The 20,939-nt window shown below is 38.2% G+C and overlaps 1 protein-coding gene across 4 annotated transcripts in view; it reads right to left on the reverse strand.

The window, feature by feature from the left end:
* pde4ba (phosphodiesterase 4B, cAMP-specific a) overlaps nucleotides 1-20,939 on the reverse strand; it is a 183,200-nt gene that overhangs the window by 47,334 nt on the left and 114,927 nt on the right. For all 4 annotated transcript variants that reach the window (XM_044201019.1, XM_044201020.1, XM_044201022.1 and 1 more), the window contains 4 exons: nucleotides 16,511-16,705; nucleotides 16,079-16,115; nucleotides 15,715-15,785; nucleotides 11,864-11,916 (listed from right to left, as the gene is read on the reverse strand). In XM_044201019.1, the coding sequence (XP_044056954.1) occupies nucleotides 11,864-11,916; nucleotides 15,715-15,785; nucleotides 16,079-16,115; nucleotides 16,511-16,705 (356 nt within the window). The remainder of the gene's footprint in view (nucleotides 1-11,863; nucleotides 11,917-15,714; nucleotides 15,786-16,078; nucleotides 16,116-16,510; nucleotides 16,706-20,939) is intronic.

Below are 20,939 nucleotides of genomic sequence, written 5' to 3' on the forward strand. Positions count from 1 at the left end.
ACACACAGATAATGCTAGATGCTAGATAATAACAGGAGCTATTTTGTTCCATATTTTTCTACCAGGAAGTGCAACAAAAAAACACTGAGATGCCACGTAAGAAGAGGAGAACAACTCCTTCCTCTTTATCTTTCTCTATCTGATATCAACACACACACACAAACACAATCAAATACACATGCTGCCTGCATAGGGCTCTACCATGAAGACCTTTCACATTGCCAGTCAAGCATGGACAAACAAAACACACAGCCTGGCACACATACACACATCTACACTCTGATTGTTTACCTTGCAGAGAGCAGTTGCCATAAATCAGAGGGAGAAATTATTCTACAGATATCACAGCCTTTCCTGTCAGCTGTCTAAACGTTCCCGTCAGAGAAACCCAAACCATCTCACCATCACACAAGTTCCTTCTCTAAGGTTTCACCTCCTTACCCTGTCCAGTGACAGGACACTCTGCCCGGATACCTGAAGCCGTTGAGTGCGCTTTAGCAATGTTTAAAACCTTCAGTGATTTTGTCTTTATTTAATGGAATTTTATCACATTTTGACCAAAAATCTGGCCTCAAACCTTCATTCATGATGCAGGATGAGTTTGCTCTTGTATAACGTAATATTTGGGGGTCTGCACAGTAGCCAGACTGCTCAGGGAGCCCCACTGAGGCCTTTAAAGTAGCCAGGAGCGGGAAGTAGTTAAGAGGGCAACAACGGCTATCACACAAAGCCTGCCAGCTAAACTTTAAAAGCAACCAAGGAAGTTAGCGCCAAGCTAACTGTAAGGAGATCAACAGACAACAGACCGGGTTCCACCCATCTGCATAAACGGACACTGCACAGCAAAAGACTGCATCGGACCACAATTCTTCCGGACCGCCGGCTAACGGAGCAACACATCCAAAGCAACCTCTTTTTTCCTCCCACAGACGGGTAACGTGACAACTGGACATAGCATAGAGTAACTGTGTATATAGCTAAGCAAAGGATCGATGTGTTTTCGTTGAGGTTTTATTGTTGTGATCTTCTCTATTGGTTAAATTATTATTGTAACCGTAGTTCTCAGCCACCACTAAGCGGATGTTAGTTTATGTTGTTCTCCACATAGACAGAGTCGTTGCATGCTAACTAACTCCTTTTAACTTGGCACCATTATCCTAAACAGATCATACACATACACCTCTAGTTTGGCCCTTAAAGACAACCACACCCGGAGGACAGAAACTTTAAAGCTCCCGCTGCACATGCTTTCTTTTTTCTGACCGTCAGACATATGGCGGCAGAACAAAGAAACATACACACATTCTTTTGCTTGACGCATCTTATATCTAAGCAGCCATCTTGGATGCGCACACACAATCACACACACACACACACACACACACACACACACACATCCCTTTATTCTGTAGTTTAGTATTTAGAGTTAGACTTCACATTGTGTGTTTCTGCTTTGTTTATCTTTTAAATAAATGCTTGTGTATAATTATCCTGGTTTCTTTAATGTTTCACAAGAGTGAGTAATTTGCCAACCTCTTCTGTTGAACTCCAAATCCTTCAACCTACTTGCTATTAATGGTAATTTTGGTTCTAGTTATTAATTTAATTATTAATCAGAGTTCCAAATTGATAGTCTAGTGTATTTTATGAGACTCAGTCAATGAATTGGCTATCATTTTTTTTCTTTAAGAAGAGTGGTGCCCCTGAGGGGCATTGATCGTACCTACACAAGTGGGTGCCACCCTTTAACCACTGTAAATCCCAAAACAGCATAGAGTGAAACAGGGCCAAAAATATGTTTCTCAATACTTGGACACCTGGAGAAAGCAGAGAAGAGAAGAGAAGAAAGAAAGAGAAAGATAGAAGGGGTGTTATGGAGGTAAAGCACTACTTTGACCAGAATAGAGTCAGGGTTGGAGGAAAAAGAGGGAGTTGCTGCCATGGCAACTGCTCATGTTGGCATTTTGTGGACGTGCACACCAGAGTGTTAGGCGAGAGACAGAATGATAGGTTGGCAGATACTATATCTGTGACATTTAGACATGCTAGCCCTGCCATGATATCTCTTATTGAACCAATGCCATATCAAGACCACGAGGCTGGTAATGGTCCAGCATTACCTCATCAACCAAAGACGGTTTGTTGCCCCTAAGGGAATGTAGATGTTGTTTCTGATGCATGATTCCAGAGTCCAAATGAAAGCATTAGTAAATTCCTATCAATCCTATCCTAGAACATTTATTTGGTAAACAGCTTCCAGATGGCAGCTCCAAGGACGTCACATTTTCACCTGCTTCGAAAACGACTTTTCCTATCTTGGTACTTTTGACTGATGGGTGATACAGCCACATGCCAGCAACGCCATATTTAACAAATAAACAACACACAATGTCAGATATTTTCTTTTGGAAATAAGTATTAAGTGAGCAGTAGGTTAAAGCATCTATATGGCATTCCAAGACTCAAGACATTTTTGCAATGTACGTAACATTTTTGCAATATTACGTAGGTGAGAGAAGGCAGTACTTGAAGTTTGTTTCATGTGGGAGTTAAAGGATAAATCCTGCTCAAAGATAACTCTGAGGTTCCTTATGGTGGTGCTGGAGGCCAGGGCAATGCCATCTTGAGTAACTATATAACTAGATAGTGTGTCTCTGAGGTGTTTGGGGCCAAGTAAAATAACTTCAGAAAAAAAAAAAATCAGAAAATTGCAGGTCATCCAGGTTTTTATGTCCTTAAGGCATGCTTTAAGTTTAGCCAACTGATTAGTTCATCTGGCTTGATTGATAGATATAATTGGGTATCATCTGCATAACAATAAAAGTTTATGGAGTGTTTCCTAATAATATTGCCTAAAGGAAGCATATATAAGGTAAATAGAATCGGCACAGAACCCAAGCACGGAACCTTGTAGAACTGCATGACTAACTTTGGCGTGCACGGAGGACTCACGGTTAACATGTACAAACTGAGATCGATCTGATAGATAGGATTTAAACCAGCCTAGTGCGGTTCCTTTAATCCCAATTAAATGGTAGTGCTGACCCAAGGTCGGTTTTTAACATGCATTGCTCTTGAACAACAATCAATCAAATCTTCCCATATGTGCAGCATACACACTTATGTTAGTGAGATGAACACACTGGTCACCCTGGCAGATATTCGTCTCTCTTTGGAGTCGGCGGGCTGCGTTAGTGAGAAGCCCCAAACAGGTGCAGTGCTGTGGAGGAGTTATTGCTACTGAAGCCTCTGGCTTTAGTTGGGCATGTCACATGACAACCTATTATGAGATCCTGGTAAATAAATGCTTGCAAACACAGCTTCTGTGTGTGTTTGTGTCTGTGTGTGCAGAGTATGTGGAGTAAAAGCACATAGGAAAGCAGCAGTGCTGCAAATAGCTATATAATGCAATCTCTGAAGCGATGTGCATATTTCCTGCAGCATAAAGTCATGATCACCACATGATCACCACACCAAGTACAAAATACAAATTACACTGACTGACAGCACGTAGTCCCTCAAGGGACACTGTTTATCATTGGATCATTAGAGTGTAGTAGTCTAAAAACAAATTGAAACCTAAGACTCTCTGTATAACAATGACCCATTGATTTGGTTAATGTCTGCACTTGTTTTATGTGGTGGCTTTAGTACAAAAATGCACATTTTCTGTGCTTTCAAGAAACATAGAGCACGACCAAACTCTTATCATGTCAGACATACAGTGCAGTGCGTCATGACTCCCTAGGGGTTTGCACTTCTGGCTCGACATGTAGGCCACAGCACCTGCTTATATCCACTATCCATCTCTTATAAAACATTTTTTTAAGTCTTTTTTGATAAGTGATAGTAGAGAGAGACAGGAAAGGCAGGGGAGAGAGAGAGAGGATGACATGCAGCAAAGGGCCTGGGCCAGACTCGAACCCAAGCTGCTTCAGTAAGTCTTGATACGTGGTGTGCGCTCTACCGGGTGAGCTACTGGAGCCCCCATCTGTTATAATATTTAAGTTGGAATTATTTTGTTTTCTGTTACAAAAATATAATATTTGAGTATTTTGTACATACAATAAATTTGCATTCAGTAAAACCCCTATATTTTCCATGTTTAAATGTCCTGGGCTGCTTTTTCCGTGCAAAAATTCAGATCGGTCTACCTAAAAGTAGCAGTTTTGGATGTTTTTGATGCACCAAATTCAAAATTCTTCCAGTTTAAGTCAGTCAGTTTTGCTATTTGCAAACATACACCTTCAGTAGGAAAAAACATATACACTATGAAATGGTTAGGTTTTTCTCTGTTACTGTTACTGCTTGTGTGTTGTCAGCCAAAAAGTTCACATTTTTAAAATAAAGTGGGGGTGCGAAGTTCTTAATCACAGAGAGAATTTGTTTTACTTCTGTGTTTTTTGTTTTAGATCCTCCAGCTCCTCATCTCCAGCCCTTTTTCCTGTTTTTCCCTGCATCATATCTTCACTGGCACCTTCTTGCTTATTCTTCCTTCCTTCTCAAGAAAACCCTTATCTCTCTTGCCCTCTCACCTCATCACTCCTCATCTCCTTTCATCCCTCCTCCTGTTCTGTCTCTCTTGTCCTCCTCTCTGTGTGTGCAACATTTTTTCCCAATTGTAACTCTAAATCAGTGATACTCCTCTTGTACAGACAAAGAACGTCCAAAGCATTGATTACCAAAAATAGCAGCAGCACTATCTTTATCCACTGTTGTGTTTTTATAACAAGCTTTTACCTAAGACCCAGCTACTTCAGTAAGAATTTCCTGGTCAGACTAAGACAAAGAGAGAGCCGTTTAAGACTGTACTGTCCATCCCATAAGCCTTGTGCCTATGTGTGTACCATACCATATTCAGCAAATGTATGTGCAGTGTTTTTTACCCTACATAACAGTTCCCCATTGTCCAAACACCTTTCACATATACAGTTAACTCATAATTATTGTTTAGTGTTGCCCAAACAGCTCCTATCTTTGAAATAACACGTAGGGCTTCTTTTTTGGAAAATTTCATGGGGGACCTGCTCGCCCCAAACAAAAACACATATACAATGGGAAGGCACAATGGGATTTAAAAAGCCAACTCGTTGACACCTTTCCACACTACCGACCAGCCAAACACATACACGCACACACAGTGCGTATATGTGAAAAAGGTTGGGAGAGTTCAAGAGCCCTTTGCCTCACATATATCCTGTATGACAGTTTTCATCGCAGAGGTCGACATGACCAGGAAGTCAGGTCTTACCTTTGTGAGGTTCTCACAGCTAAATGCCGTAGAAATGGGACAGAATATTTCCTGGCTCTGTTATGACACCATGACACAAAACAGCTGCTTTGAGTCAGTGGCTCTCTATTATGTGGAAATTTATGGCACATGTGTGAGCAGACCTGTTTGTGATTGTGACGTGATAATGGCTCTGTAAAAACAATGAGCCTCCTTTACAGTTTTCATTATTACTATATTCAATAACTGGAGTGTTGAAAGACACTGAAATCTCCACTGTATCTCCTACCCAGAATGCCATTGGGTACTGTGTGGTGAGAAAGGCACTGGTCACAATTGAAGCATGATACTAACACTGAGAATAAGTTTTAACATTTAGCTTAGACAACATTACAGTGTGTGCTTTGTGATTTCATGCTGTGACAGTAAAATATTAGAACACAAGGTGCTGGCAAACATAGAATTAACAGCACGAACGGCTCTGTGATTATTTCTACTCACCACTGAATAGAATAAGGTTATGGGTGGGACCTGAAACACTGATAGAGTTGGTCCAGGTTGCATAACATGCCCTCCGCACACACACACCGTCAGTTCAATTAAAACACAGTCAGCAATGTTGAGTTGGTGGCCTTTAGGAGCTGTGGTACAGTTTCTCTACCCATTTTCTGAATTTATTTCACAATGTTAACAAGGTATGGTACAAACAACAAATACAACAAATACAATACTGACAAAACAATGGCACCCAGCAGGACTTATGTGCAACATAACTTGCTTGAACAAAGGTTTAACATTTTTAGAGAAGGCACCTAATTTACATATAACCTTTGGCTAACAACATTGATGGTTGGTTTAAATAATACTTTCCCCCATTATTCACTGTACAAACTAAACATGATACTTGTCTCCCAGACGGTTGTCATAAAAAAATCCTATCCAAGCCATATCTTCTAGATATTTGAGAGAATCTGGTGTTACTAAACCCTATTGTTACAGAGAGCCTGTGATTTCTGTTTTCATGCGATAGATAAGTTTCCTATTTAAACTCTAGTTTGAAAACTAAAACTGAATATCATACACTGCTTGCTATGCTATGCCACTTCTGCCAAACTAATCCTTCAACCTCAATAAATCAATCACTTTATATGTCCCAAAAGGGCAATAGGTTGTGCAGCTGTGAAACACAAAAACACAAGATAAAAACTCAAAGCACATGAACACATCATATAAATAGAAAATAGAAATAAATACCAACTCAAAAGCAATTTTAAAATAGGCAAAATCATGAGTAAAATATAAAATCTTTGTTAAAATGTGGGTTCTGAATGGGTATGTCACCGTGTCCTCACAGAGTTACATTGCAAGATTACAGAGCGTATGAAAGAGTTTGAATGTCTCTTAGTTTTGGCTGATGGGACTCTAAACCTACCATTGCTCAACAGTTAGTTTCAACCAACTGATGTTTTCACATTTTTGCACGAGGCAAATATACTGTAGGACAAAGCCTCAGTCATCTAATAATCTGTCAAATCAATGATGATGTATACACTCGCACGCAACAGAGATCCCTAGCTGAATCGAACTGAGGACATTCAGTATGCTACCAAGATGCCCCTATAAAGCCAGCTTTGACGTCTGAGAACTGAAATATCCACATCTAAGCAGCTTTGAGCATGAACATTTATATAATGAGAGATAGCAGCACCGCTAAAGCACACAAAAAAAAAATCTGGCCTCAGTTTATCATTTTATTAAATATCATATAATGTTATATATATGGTAGATTCATTAATAAATATGATATATAATATAAATCTAACATCTTATACAATATATCATATTATTATATAAAATGGTAAATTCAGATTACATTTTTTTTTGCGCCTTTGGAGTTGTTGTGAGCAGAGCATCCATTTTACTCAGAGGAGGTGCACCTGTCTTACATCTCATGATATGCAGTTTTGGCTTTATATTATTTACTTGTCTGTATATAGAATTAGAAAAAAATCATTGTGTGCCCTGAGAGAGGGTGAAGCAGGTTAAACTGTATGTAAGGCAGAGTGATTCTGCAGTAAAACTGTAGGTATTCACGTATCATATCATTGTGTCAACATGTGCATGTTTGTGCAGTGTTTGGGCACAGACAATAGGCCTTTGTCTCTCTGCATCCTATTTTTCTCTTGTGGGCTGACACAGACATTCATGTACACTAACACACACACACACACCGCATCTACACACAATTCCTCCTGGCTTCCGTCAAGTTACAACAGTTTAGAGACAGCAAAACAGGAACAATCTGATCTTCTCTTCCTGCCTTACACTTCCTGCCCTCCCCCTCCTCCGATGACGATAAAGAGAGAGAAAGAGACAAACAGATGAATGAAAAGGCAAAATAAAGATTCAAGCGGATGAAAAGAAAGCTGGACAGATGCTGAAAATTAATAAGAGAGAGAAGGAAAGTGGGAGAGGGAGAGACAGAGGCAGATATGCAGTACCGGTGTGTTTACAAGGACAACACTGGTGTAACTTTATCTTTTCATTATTATCAACAAATCCCCTAAAGAGCAATTCATTTATCCTCCACAATTTCCTAAAGCCCAAGGAGGCGTCTTCAAATAGCTTGTTTTGTCCAACCAACAGTATAAAACCAAAAGATATTTCGATTTAATATCACATATTACAAATAACAGACGCTGGGACCAATAAATGTTTGGCATTTTTTGCTAGATAAACATTACTTTAACGATTAATCAATTAATATATTTCCTGTCGATCGACTAATCAATTAATTGTTTCAACTCTAGTCTAGATTACACAAATTGCTATTTGAGATTGGTAAAAAAGTATAAGGAATGTGTTGTTTAACAAAAATGTTATAGTAACCAAACTTTGTAATACAATAACAATACTGAAATAGAAAAAAAATAAAGTAAGAAAAAATTAAAGATTAAAAACCATAAACAACAAACTAAAAGCAAACGGTGAGGCTATATAATATGAAATTAAAGCTATAGGAAAACGTAAAACTATTCAAAACCATAATGATGGAATTTTTTGAACATTTACTTTCTTAGTGTCTTCTGAAAAAACTCTTCAGCACAGGTTACATCTTTATGCTGCTTCTTTAATTTAATAAGCTGAGATGTTTTTAAAAGTTCTGTGAAAAATAAGATATATCAAATCATGGGATTTGTTGATAACAACTAAAAGATAAAATGATAGCCTCATCCTTTAATAAGATTTTAAGCCTAAAATACTATACACTAATTTCATCTTTAGCCAGGTTCAGAGCTGCACATGGAGAAAATTAAAGACATTTTTTGCATATAGATGAGAAGTAGATGTTTACTTGCAGAGTCCTTGCAGTCAATCGTACTTAAACTTAGTGACAGGTTGCAAAAGAAATAAAGTTGACTGTAACGCATAATTTAGTTACGACCTTGTTTGCCCTTACACAGGAAGGTCATAATGCACGTTATGGAGCTGGTTTACCAGATACACACACACACACACACACACACACACACACACTCAAACTCAGAGCACCTGATGAGCTGCGGTTCTGAAGAAGGAAGTGAAAACTCAGTCCATCTGCTTTGACAGGAAGTCAACAGAAGCCACATACAGGCATGCTGACGTCAATCAGAGCCACAGGAACACCTCCCCACAGAGCACACACACACACACACACACTCACATTACTCACAATGATGCATATATGCAACCATAAACACTCATTCGAATCATACACCTTACCAATCCACAATTGCAAAATCACAAACTTTAAATACCATCACACACTGAAATACTCTATTACACATCAATGTTTTATAGATGCTTATACTCACCATACACACACAGAAACACACACACACGCACGCACACAGAGTATAAAAAATAGACTACCAAGTAACTTGTTGCTTCCTTTTCAACAACATGAACTCATACATTTCAGTAATAGTACCTACAAACCAATAAAAATGTATAAAACAAGAATTTGGTCAATAAAGCTTATGTGGGTGTACTGTTTTAATAAATACAACAAGAGACACATGCAGTATTTTCGTTAGGATTGATTAAATGCACTGAAATAAACATATACACTTGTTTTTTTTCATTAAAAAGAAAACATTGTTATTTTTTGCAGAACTGACTGAGGCTTCATTTTCACTAGTTCTACTTTGATGTCATATCTGACCCAAGTTGGTTTCATGTAAAATATGTTGGTTATTTCCTGGTTAACTACACTCACTGTTCTCAGTTTCATTGTTGCTCATCTCTGTCTCTCCTTACACAACAACACATGCCACTTAGTGCCTAGAGTGTGGGAACATCTGCCTATAGATGTGAGGTTAATGGTCTGAACTAATATTATTTTTTATCAATGCCTTCCACATTAAATATATAATAATATCTGCACAAAGATACTACAAAGTGTGCATGTATGTATTGTTCTGTATTTCATTTTATTCATGTCTTACTCAAAACATCATTATGGTCCTACAGTAACAACACATATTTTGGTGTTTGGAGTGTTTAGGACACACTGAGCCTTCGAATGGAAAGCAGAGAAGTGGATTAGGAAGCCAGAGTGATTTCAGAAATTATACTTTACTTTTTGGCACCATGAAAAGTTGTTACTATAGGATTACAATATACCTGACATCATTTGAGGTGACCACAGCCACTGATGTACTCTCGGTGAAGGAGGATAATAGAAGCTTTTAAAAGCTACCTTTCAATCTTCCAGGAGGTGAGTGTTTGATACAACAAAAGACAGATTCTGGGTGGAGTATGACTTTAAATCAACAGTATGGTTACCACAAATATACAAAGATTGTCTGAGTGACAACGATCTGTCCATTATATTTTTCATCTGCACTAGGGGAAAAAAATGTCTGATGCAATAAATAAACAAATACATAATAAAAAATAAACTTTAAAAGTGACCAAAACCTTTTTTGGACATTTGGGAGCAGTGGAAACACATTGTGATCACTTTTTAAATTGATATGGTGAACTGAAGCAAACAGTTCTTTACACATCCAGCAGTTACGGAGCAACATTATCATTCATTTGGAGTCATGTTTCTGGCTACCTGCCAAATCTAAGTCCAATATTCACTCTCTTTTAGCTCTATTTTTGGTCTCTACCAACTGCTGAGGGAAATATCTGGCACTTTAGCAGCTAAATCCTCCACTTTGTTCACCAGCTAGTCGCTAACTTTGTCTGTCTGCTGTTTGGTGCTGAGCAGGTAGTGTGCAGTGGGTTTTTAGAGCTTTTTCAATGAAAAAAAAAAAAAGGCTTCCTGCTGCAGCCAAACACAACGCTACGAGAGTGAACCAAAAGAGTAAAGTTGTGGCCGGACAAATAACAATGAGCTGAAAAACAATATAAAGCTCCATAAAGCTGAGGGGAGCTGCAGATTTATGTGATGATTCTCTGTAGGTTCATTACAAGCGACGTCTCTCACAGTGTCACATTGTTTTCACATTTGATACATTGTTATTATAAAAATATTGATTATAGCCAAGTTTTGTTTTTTTTCTGAAATCTCCTGTTTTTGGAAATGTCATCACTGTTTTGTTGTGACTAAATGTGAGAAAGAAAGCCCCTTCATTCTTACTCTACTTCAGTTTGATGTTAGATTAACCCTTAATGCATTCCCTAGCCCCTAACTGTAACCTTAACCGTCACAACTAAATGCCTAATCCCAACCCTAACCTTAACCAATACCAAGTCTTAACCTTCAAACTGCCCTTTGACCGGTCCTCACAATGCAGAAATGTTCTCACTACAATCTTTAAAAACTGAAATTGGTCCTCACAAAGATAGCAATACAAGCCCACACACACAAAATCAGGATACACAAAAAAAGCATCTGTAAACACACTTGCATATAAAGATGCACAGATGCATATAAAGTGTGTGTAAAATAACACTTATTTAATGTGTCTCTGTGTATTTGTGTGTGTGTGTTGCGAGTTTGAGTGTGTAGCAAACGGCCTTGGCTGAGCTAGTGAGCAGACACAGATCACAGTATCACAGACAAAATTACACAGAACCCACACTTTGAACCCACACACACTCACATGTATAGTGCTCAAAAAGTCATCTGTGCTTATAAGCACATACTCACACACTGCCTCTTACTGGCGTAGACATGTACATGCACATACATACTGTAAACACACACACTGCTGCTTAAAATCAAACGTGATGAAAGAAAAAAAGGGAGGTTTGTTATCTTTGAGTGAGCTGCTTAAATAGACCATACAGTGTGTGAATATCACTCTGCATGCACAGGAATGTTTGTCTGAACTACCAGTTCAATTGTGTTTGAACAAGGTTAATGAGCTTGATGACAAAATAGTCTGGACTACAACATTGGAGCTGGAGACAGATGGCAAAAAAAGTGAAAGTCGTCACGTACGCCAGTTCATGAGCAAAGAACGAGATGAAGGAGAGAGGCAGGAAAGGAGGGAGGAGGAGAGAATAATGAGAACAAAGAAAACTGGTGGCAGGAGAAAGTTCGAGCCAGATATAAGATAAGTAAAAAAAGACATGTTCTTCACGCAGCTTTACAGAAGTCAGACATGTAGCAGGACATTCCTCTGAGCCTCTTACCTGGGAGACAAACTCTGGTGATTGGAGGCTGAGTTGTTGCTACAGGAGACCTCCTGAAAGAAGGAAAGAAAGAAAGAAAGAAAAAGAAAAATTAAAATAAATACCCTACAAAATACCCTACATATATGGTGTTTATAATCTTCATCTTTAAAGGGTTGGTTCACTCAAATAACAAATATCATTTTCTCACAGTAAGGTAGGAGCTTAAAGGAATAATTCAACATTTTGGAAAATATAGTTTCTCGCTTTCTTGCCAAGAGTTAAAAGGCCGGCTCAATACCACTTTCATGTCTGGATGGTAAATATGAAGCTACAGCCAGCAGCAAGTTAGCTTAGCTTATCATAAAGACTGAAAACAAGGGGAAACAGCTAACCTGGATCTGTCCAAAGGTAAGAAATCCACCTACAAGCACCTTTTTTAAAGCTCGCTACTTAACATGTGCCAGACTATTAAAACCACTGCACCCACAAACTGCATGGATTAAACAAACAATGAGCAGAGCCAAACCGCCAAAGTAAAATGTGTGTAATCGTTATACTAAATGGTCAAAACCTCAATGTGAGTGTCCTGACTCAATGACTGATTGCTGTTTGTGTGTATTTGTACAAAGGCCAATTCAGGAAAAGGCGTTGCAGCCTAGCTTATAAATACTGAAATATGTGGTACTAGGTGATGACACCCAAAAAATATGAAAATGAAGAAAAAAGAAATAAATAAAAAACATAAAGTGACTTGTCAGAGTAATTGAAGTGTGTGGGTGTCTGAGAGCTGAATGTAGGTCAGACAGGCTTTAGGTGCTCTTAGCATCTTTAGAAACTGATACACACACACACACAAGCCTTCATAATGAAGAGTAGAGGGAAAGGTGCCCTACATACATATTTCCAGTGTATCTGCATCTGCAGTCTTAGCTCCATTGGGAGGTGTGATGCTGCTGCTTTAAAGAACTGTGTTGCTTTCAGTAGACTAGAGCTGAAAGGATTAGTCGATAAATTGATTAGTCAGTTGACAGTAAATTAAGCAACTATTTTGAATCATTAATGTCATTTTTCAAACAAAAATACTAAACATTCCGATGTTTCAGCTTCTCGGTCGTGAAGATTTGCTGCTTTTCTCTGTTTTATATTATTGTAAACTGAATATCTCTGTGTTTTTAAATAGCTTGTTAGACAAGCAATTTGAAGGCGTCATCTTTGGCTTTAGGAAATTTCAGGCATTTTTCATTATTTTGTGACTTTCTATAGACCAAACGAATAATAGATTAAGAAAATAACTGCTGCTCAACAACAGCCGTTACCGCCATGTAATCTGCTCGGAGAAGAAACACCGAACCAAACTCTCTCTCTCTTACCACAGCGCTGTGAGAGCCTGCGTAAGATTTCTGCAACAAAGTTTAGCACCAACAGCTGCCACACATAGTCTGCCAGCTAACTTTAAGAACTGACTTGAGGAGAACCACAGATGGAGCGAACGGGTCCTCCATTTGCACAACGGACTGCACAGCATGGTTTTCTTCAATCAGAACCAACATTCTTCCCTGCCTGGCTCATCCAACAGAACCGCCAGATAACAGCAGCACGTTCAAAGCAACCGTTCTTCCTTTACAGACTGGTACCGTAACCACTGAACCTATAACTGGGCATTACATAGCTTCACATAGCTTAACAGTGTACTTGGGTAACCACAGAACTGTGTTACTTTGTGAATGTATATGTAATGATTTGGTTCATTGAGTTTTATTGTTGTGATGTGTTTTCATTGTTAGATTTACTTGATAGCCACATGCTAAGCTGATGTTCCCACAGACACATGGTCTTGCATGCAACTAGTTATCCTCTTTCTAACCTGGCACTGTTAATCCAACACAGCTCAAACATTCACCCCAATTTGACTTTAACAGAGCCACACTCTAACATACGTGGCCTGACCGACTTTCTTTGTCTGACTTTCTTTGGTGCCCCTTTAACCATTGTAAATCTCAACAAGACTGTTTTGGCTTGTTTTGACTCTTTCTTACTTATACTTTGGAAATAGATTTACTGCAAACCACTGACAAACATGTTAGAAATGGATTTTTATAAAATATCTTAATGCACACCTTGGAAAATGGATTGAGAAACTGAAGTGCACTGGTTTGAGAAAGTACAGAAAAGTTAAAAACTAATAACATATTTTATGACTAGTATACCAACCATGCTGTGTGCATCATTGTTCTGAAAATTATCATATTACATTTAAATCTACATAATATGCTGACTACTGAATACAATACGTCTTTAAACACACATGGACCTTTTACTCCATGCTGCTATCTTTTCAGTTAAAAATTCCCTATTTATTGATATTTATACTTATATTACTACTATATTACTATTGTTATTGCAAAAAAGCCAAACATGCTATTACTACGATATTTATACTTCTATTACTACTGTGCAATAGTCTACGTCTCATAATAATCTTAATAAGCTACACTTAACTTGACAGTTCATGCACTATTACTTACTACTTGTATTATTACATTGTATTATTATTACTGTATTATACCGTACATACTTATCATCAACCGGTAAATCCTTACTTATACTTATATCCACTTTGTACTTAATTTATCTTACCTGTATTATAGTGTATTATATTCTGATTGCTTATTACTTCTATTCCTATGTGCACTGACGTGATAGTGAGCTGCTGTAACAAAAGAGTTTCCCCTCGGGGATCAATAAAGTATTTCTGATTCTGATTTCTGATTCTATTGCTGCACTCCTGGAATAAAATGTATGTGAATAGCAAACCATGTACTAATATTAGGTTTTCTGTGAGACATGTGTTTGTGTCATGATTTTCATTTATTTCCAAATTCTACTTCATTATATGTGAGACACAAATATGATACGCTGGCCACTGAAGCAGTGCAGAATAAATGCTGTGGGGACAACAAGTACTTTAAATGCATACCAATGAGGCATTATATCTGTGTGAGTAGCTGTGGGTGTGTTTTTGTGTTTGTGCCTCACCACAACAGAGCAATTCCTGATAAAGCATTTTAATTGACTGACACATAGTTGGAAACTATTCTTTCATTTCTCAAGAGATAAAAGAGCAATGATGGTTCTAAAATTACAATCCTGTTTTTATTTTGGCATCACTATAATATTGAGTTGCATTCAGTTTGTTATTAAATCCTCACTCTAAAACATTTAAAACTCCACTGATGGTAATCTTTTGTGTCTTTGTGTGTATTTCTGTGAGTTTGTACAAGGCATGTGCTGTGTTTGTTTGCTGGACTACTTTAGCTGCTGAACTGTGAGTGGTGGAAACAGCTGTGGTGTCTGACATCACATCTCAGTCTTTTTAAAGCTCAATATGGCCACCTTGTGGTCATATAATGGAACTGCAGACTGCATGCACATGCTGACTACCAGCCTTTGCCTGTGACTTTTTTGTGCTTTTAAAAGCTGTGAATTATTTTGGAGTAGAGGAGTTGGTGTAGTATCAGTTCCACAAGATTTACTGCATAATGTTTATATTGTTTAAGAGTCACTATCGCATGCATTTTGCACTCTGCCACAGGGGAATCCAAAAAATGAGTGTCTAAGAGTGTCTAAGTGGACTGTAATACTCTTTTGCGGTTCCCATTATGGCTTATGATAAAATATAAAGCTCATGTTTTATTATCAACTGGCTCCTCTGAATTTTAGAGTCTACCATTAGTATTTTCCTAATGTCTGAGTCTGCAAACTTGCAAACTACATTAAATGTGAACTCAAAGCAGGTCACTGAAGTAACTATTTGAGAATAAAAGCCATGTAAAACTGGTCTCTGCTGGTCTCGATTCAATAGCACTTACTTGCTGGAGGCACACTGGACATTGGTCAGTACAGTGAAGTTATTCCTCACACTTCGAAGGCTTGCCAGAACCTACAAAAGCAGAGGAAGAGATAATCATTACGATCCTTTGTACCATATTTATTTAAAATCTTTTGTATTTTTTCTTAACAGTTTATGCTTGGTTGTAGTGCAGAGTGCAATAAATCTGTAATCATATAGTTAATCATTATAGAGTTATACATTTATATGTTACACGCTTGGGCTTTGGACTGATATATTTACATTTGCTTAATCATTGTTAGCAACTGTACTATCCCCACTGCTTAATAAGAATTAGTGGTAATATTTGACTCATTTTGGGTTACAGACAGTAGGATATTTACCTGAGCAAAAGGTGTTACGATAAGGTCATCACCATGTCTGGAAACAGATACAAAAAGAGAGATGTGTTATGAAACATCCTTAAATACGATACTCACCAAATATCAGGTTTCGCTGTTGCATAAAGCTCATATGTTAAGTGCATCCTGCCAGTGTGGTCATGGTTAAAGGCAATGATGTTAAGTAAGAACAATAAGCAATGACTACTATGACCCAGCCAGCCTCAATACTATAATTAACTAAAAGAGATGGAGTCCAAAGAGGGAGAGGAGGATGGGAGGATGGTCATGGGTCAAAAACAGGAGTCTTAAGTTCCGATGGGATGTAACTTCCTAATGTTTTTGTCCCCCTTACTTGTATTGTCTAACTCTGGCATGTACAAACAGTACTTGTGCTATGTGTGCATGCTGTGCATATTTGTGTTTTCTATTTACAGTTCAGAGGCGATCGAGGAGTTTCGTGACATGGACTTAGGTGAAAGATCATAGTCGCTGTCAGAGCGGTAGAGGAAGGACTCTCGGCGCTGGTTATGACCGGGGAAGTTGGTGTGGAGGACCAGACCAGAGCCGGGGGAGGCCTGGGGGTCCAGAGGGCTGCAGCTGGCAGAAGGGCCATTCTCCACATCGAAACTGAAGACAGATAAACACACAGTTTTTAAGACATAAATTTTTCATTGCAGCTTTTTTTTCAGTAATGTTAAGCATAGAGTAATAAAGCAGAGATAAATAAAATTGTTTCCAGATAGGAGAATGCTGGAGCTGGTTTTAAGATTCAAGGCAGCCTACTGTAGGCTTTCTGGTAGCATTAGACTCAAATATAACTAATATCTTAAGCTCTAAACTGCTGAGTAGAGGAAATACCCTAATAAGGAACTAAGTAACTGAACTAAAATTTGAAATTAATCTACAGTAAGTGCTTTTGGCCTTCCTGTAATTTCATTTCAACACTCCAATTCTGACCTTCAACAACTCATAAAAACAACATCAAGTCTTTCTGACTCTCTCTTTTTCTGATAACATTTTGTTTTCATTTTTGAGCACTTTGTGGAGTTGATTGGGTTTTAATGACTGAGCAAGAGGAAAGGGGAAGAGCAATTATTTCACATGTACATCAACATCCCCTTAAGAGACAAGATGCAGTCACATACTCTCACATATAATTATGTACAGTAGATACACACATGCATGAATAGACTTGACATGACCAGGCAGGAAGGGCAGAGTGACATGCGAGAGTGCACAGTGTTCATTTACGGAAGTTAGTGAGACTGAGACTCCTACATTCATGAGGAGGAGAAAGTGGAGGAATGGGGGAAGGAGGAGGTGGATCTCATTAAGACATCGTCAAAGAGGAGGAGGCTGTACAAATGTGGTGCATCTTCCCAGAGATCACTTTTCCAACAAACCGTGCAATTACTTTGTTCTTGATGGTCATCATTTCCCTTTCTGTGTAGTAAACACACACCAGCAGAAAGGGTGCTGGTGACACTACAAAGTCCCTTTCCATTCAAAAAGTTGTTTTTCTTATTGTTTCTTCATTTGATTTTTGACCTTCACTGTGCAGACTGATGTATGTGCAGAATTTGACATTCATCTGCTGAAGGGGGAAAAATTCCCTGTGATCACCTTAAATCTTAGTTTAAATGATTTAGTGGCATCTATCGATGAAATTGCAGTTTGCAACCATTTGAATACTCGCTCGCCTCATCCTCCCCTTCCAAGCGTGTAGGAGAAACTACGGTGGCCGTGTTACTCGCGAAACTCGCGAAAAATGCGAAAGGCCCTATCTAGAGCCAGTGTTTGGTTTGTCCATTCTGGGCTACTGTAGTGCAACATGGTGACCTCTGTGGAAGGGGACCTGCTCCCTCTGTATATATAAACGGCTTATTCTAAGATAATGAAAACACAACGATTCTTATTTTCAGATGATTACACACTAATGAAAACAGACTAATAAATATTATATTCCATTTCTTCCAAAAAAAATATCCAGTGTCTGTGGAAAGATCACAAATATTTTTTTGCAGTGTTCAGTTATATTGTGTATTTTTCTTTTATCACTGCTCCTACCCAGCTCCTCTGCTTATTATTATAATGAAATCTGGAATGGAAAACGCACCAGTTCATCTATTCATTGCACCCCCACACTCAGGCTTATATTTTAATGAAAATTTACTGACTTACTGCTTTATGTACTGTACATATTATATTTTACTGCATATGGATGGTGTGCTTTAGTACAGGCTCTTGTATCAACTCATTAATACCAACCATTGAACCATTTGTAGGACGTATGGGAGTGGACGGGTGGGAATTCTAATGTTTTTTTACCCCATGGAAAGTGGGAAAGGCACAGGGGTGTCTTTTTACACAAATGATGGGAATCTGGTTCGACATGTACGACCTCAGAGCTAAAGGCTCAATCAGTAATACAAATAAAAACACAGACAGGTTGACGCTATGTAAGTAAACTTTAGATGTACAGCATTTTTTGAAACAGTAGAACCAAATTGCTTTACTGAATAAAGAAAAACAGGAAATAAACGAGACGGACAAAACAATAAATAAAAAAAGGGCTCAAAGTGCGCAAACCACAAAATCTAAAGTTATTAGACCAAGATTAACACAAAAGAAAATAAGTTACAGTAGTTTTAAGATGCTTTTGGATGATTCAGAATTGCTGTCTATTAGACTATGTGGGAGGCTGATACAAAGTCGAGGAGCAACAACAGCATAAATACGATCACCTTTGGTTTTCAGCCTTGACCTTGAAACAGCCAGAGGTCCCTACTCTAAAAACCAGAGGCTCCTCTCAGTGGACAGAGGTATCACCTCACCAAATAATACCGTATGTGTCGAAAAAGAAATGATCAGATTGATCAGGGAGTAATGGCAAGAAGTTAACATTGGTGAAATGTGTGATCCACGCCTTGTGTTTGTTAAAATCTTTGCAGCTGAGTACAGAGTGAGAAAGCTGTAAAATTATGTTTAAGCTAAAACATGACTTAAATTCAGATACAGTAAAGCGCATTCTTTTGTTAAAGTATCTGTACTGCAAGACCAATATTGCATGACACAGCAGGCCTCATTTTAGTGTGACATGTTAAAAAAGACTGCTTATGTTGAATTATGTGGATGTGGAATCCACAGAAAACAGTGAAAAGGCTTCCCAAATGGGTCAGTAATAATACGAAGAAAAAAGGAGGGGAGCCATCAAATACAGTAATGTGAGAAAGTTTAATATGCTAAATATGTGCACAAATACAGGCATTCAATGGCATGCAGAACATAGAAAAGGCTTGTATCGGTAGCTATTCTGGATTGCAATGCGTTTCAAGCTTGATGCTTGTGCTGCCTCAGGAAGAGGAATTCAGCAGCTTTTTTCAGTGAATTATGACGCAGTACTATGATTAGTGCAAAGCATTTTCTATTCATAACTTCCTGTTAAATTTTCAGTTTCTAAACATGTCACAATGATGCACTGAAATACTATAAAGAAAGAAAATATAAATAAGAATGAACACAAAATATCAAAAGGTAAATGTAACTGTGTGTGTGCGCCTTATACATGCATGCCTGCACTATGCACCATGCATTGAATGCTTGACTGCTCTGCCCTCAGTTCAATCCACCGCTTTGTGTGCAGTGATCATGTGTAGAGATGACTAATTCTGGAGCCAGTGCGGGCGAGTCTAGTCATCCACAACACACATCCTCCCACTGTCCGATCTTTTTCTATTATCTTCAATAAAAAAGAGAGAGCTTCACATGAACTTTGTGGATGAAGATGATATACCGTACAGTACCAAGGAAATTCAAAAGGATAATATATGCCTCCAAGACCAAAAAAGGCTTTCCATTAAGAAAGCAAAGACCCATATTCTATGCTGCTCTCAGGAATTTAGATTTTTTTAGGCAAATGGACAGGCTCTCTCATATATCTCCAGCCTTATTTCTCCATATATATCACATCCTTTACGTTCCTTTGATGCCGGTTACCTAACTATTCCTGGATTTAATAAGAACTCTTTTGGTGGTCGAGTCTTTTCCCACCGAGCTCTCTCTGGAATAATCCACAACTGTACATTCGGGAGGCGAGCTCTGTTGATACTTTGTCATGCTGGCTGAAAACACATCTTTTTTTTTTAAATTACTAACCTCAGCCTTGTTGTCATGTTAACGTTATTACCTGTGAATGTGTGTGTACTTTTACATGTAATATTGTATTTCTGTTGTTTTACTGACCTGTAGTGTACAGAGACTCTCTGGCTGATGTGCACTTTAAGTAACTGAAGGTGAAGTTGAGTGGGGAAGTAAATTATAACTACTTTATATGTGGTTGGACAACTTAATCTATACTAAGGCATCATATTTTATAAACTCATCATACATTTTGTATGTAAAATTTTAAAGTAAAGTAACCACTAACTCCAGCTGTGAAATAAATGTAGTGGAGTAGAAATATTTCCATCTGAAATGTAGTGGAGTAGAAGTAACAGAAAACTGAAATACATATATAAGTAATGTTCAAGTACCGCAAAAATGCTACTTTTAGCACAGTACTGGAGTAAATTTACTGAGATACTTCCCACAACTGCACATGGTATGTTTTTAGCTAGCAGACCTGTCAGGAAGCTGGAGCATCATATGCCCCATGTCATTCATGTGTTGTTCTACTGCTAGACAAACACATCAGCTCTGAGCAGACCATGAGGTGATTCACATCCTCATGAGTGAGTCTTTACAGTCATGTGCGTCATGTGAGATGGTAACAGCCAGGGTACAGGTGTTATGATGGAGCTTTATGCTGTTATGAGAAGCCAAACAGGGTGAACAGAAAGGGCTGATGACTATTGTGTTATGT

This window comes from Siniperca chuatsi, linkage group LG6, assembly GCF_020085105.1.
Source record: "Siniperca chuatsi isolate FFG_IHB_CAS linkage group LG6, ASM2008510v1, whole genome shotgun sequence".
Taxonomy (NCBI): Eukaryota; Metazoa; Chordata; class Actinopteri; order Centrarchiformes; family Sinipercidae; genus Siniperca; species Siniperca chuatsi.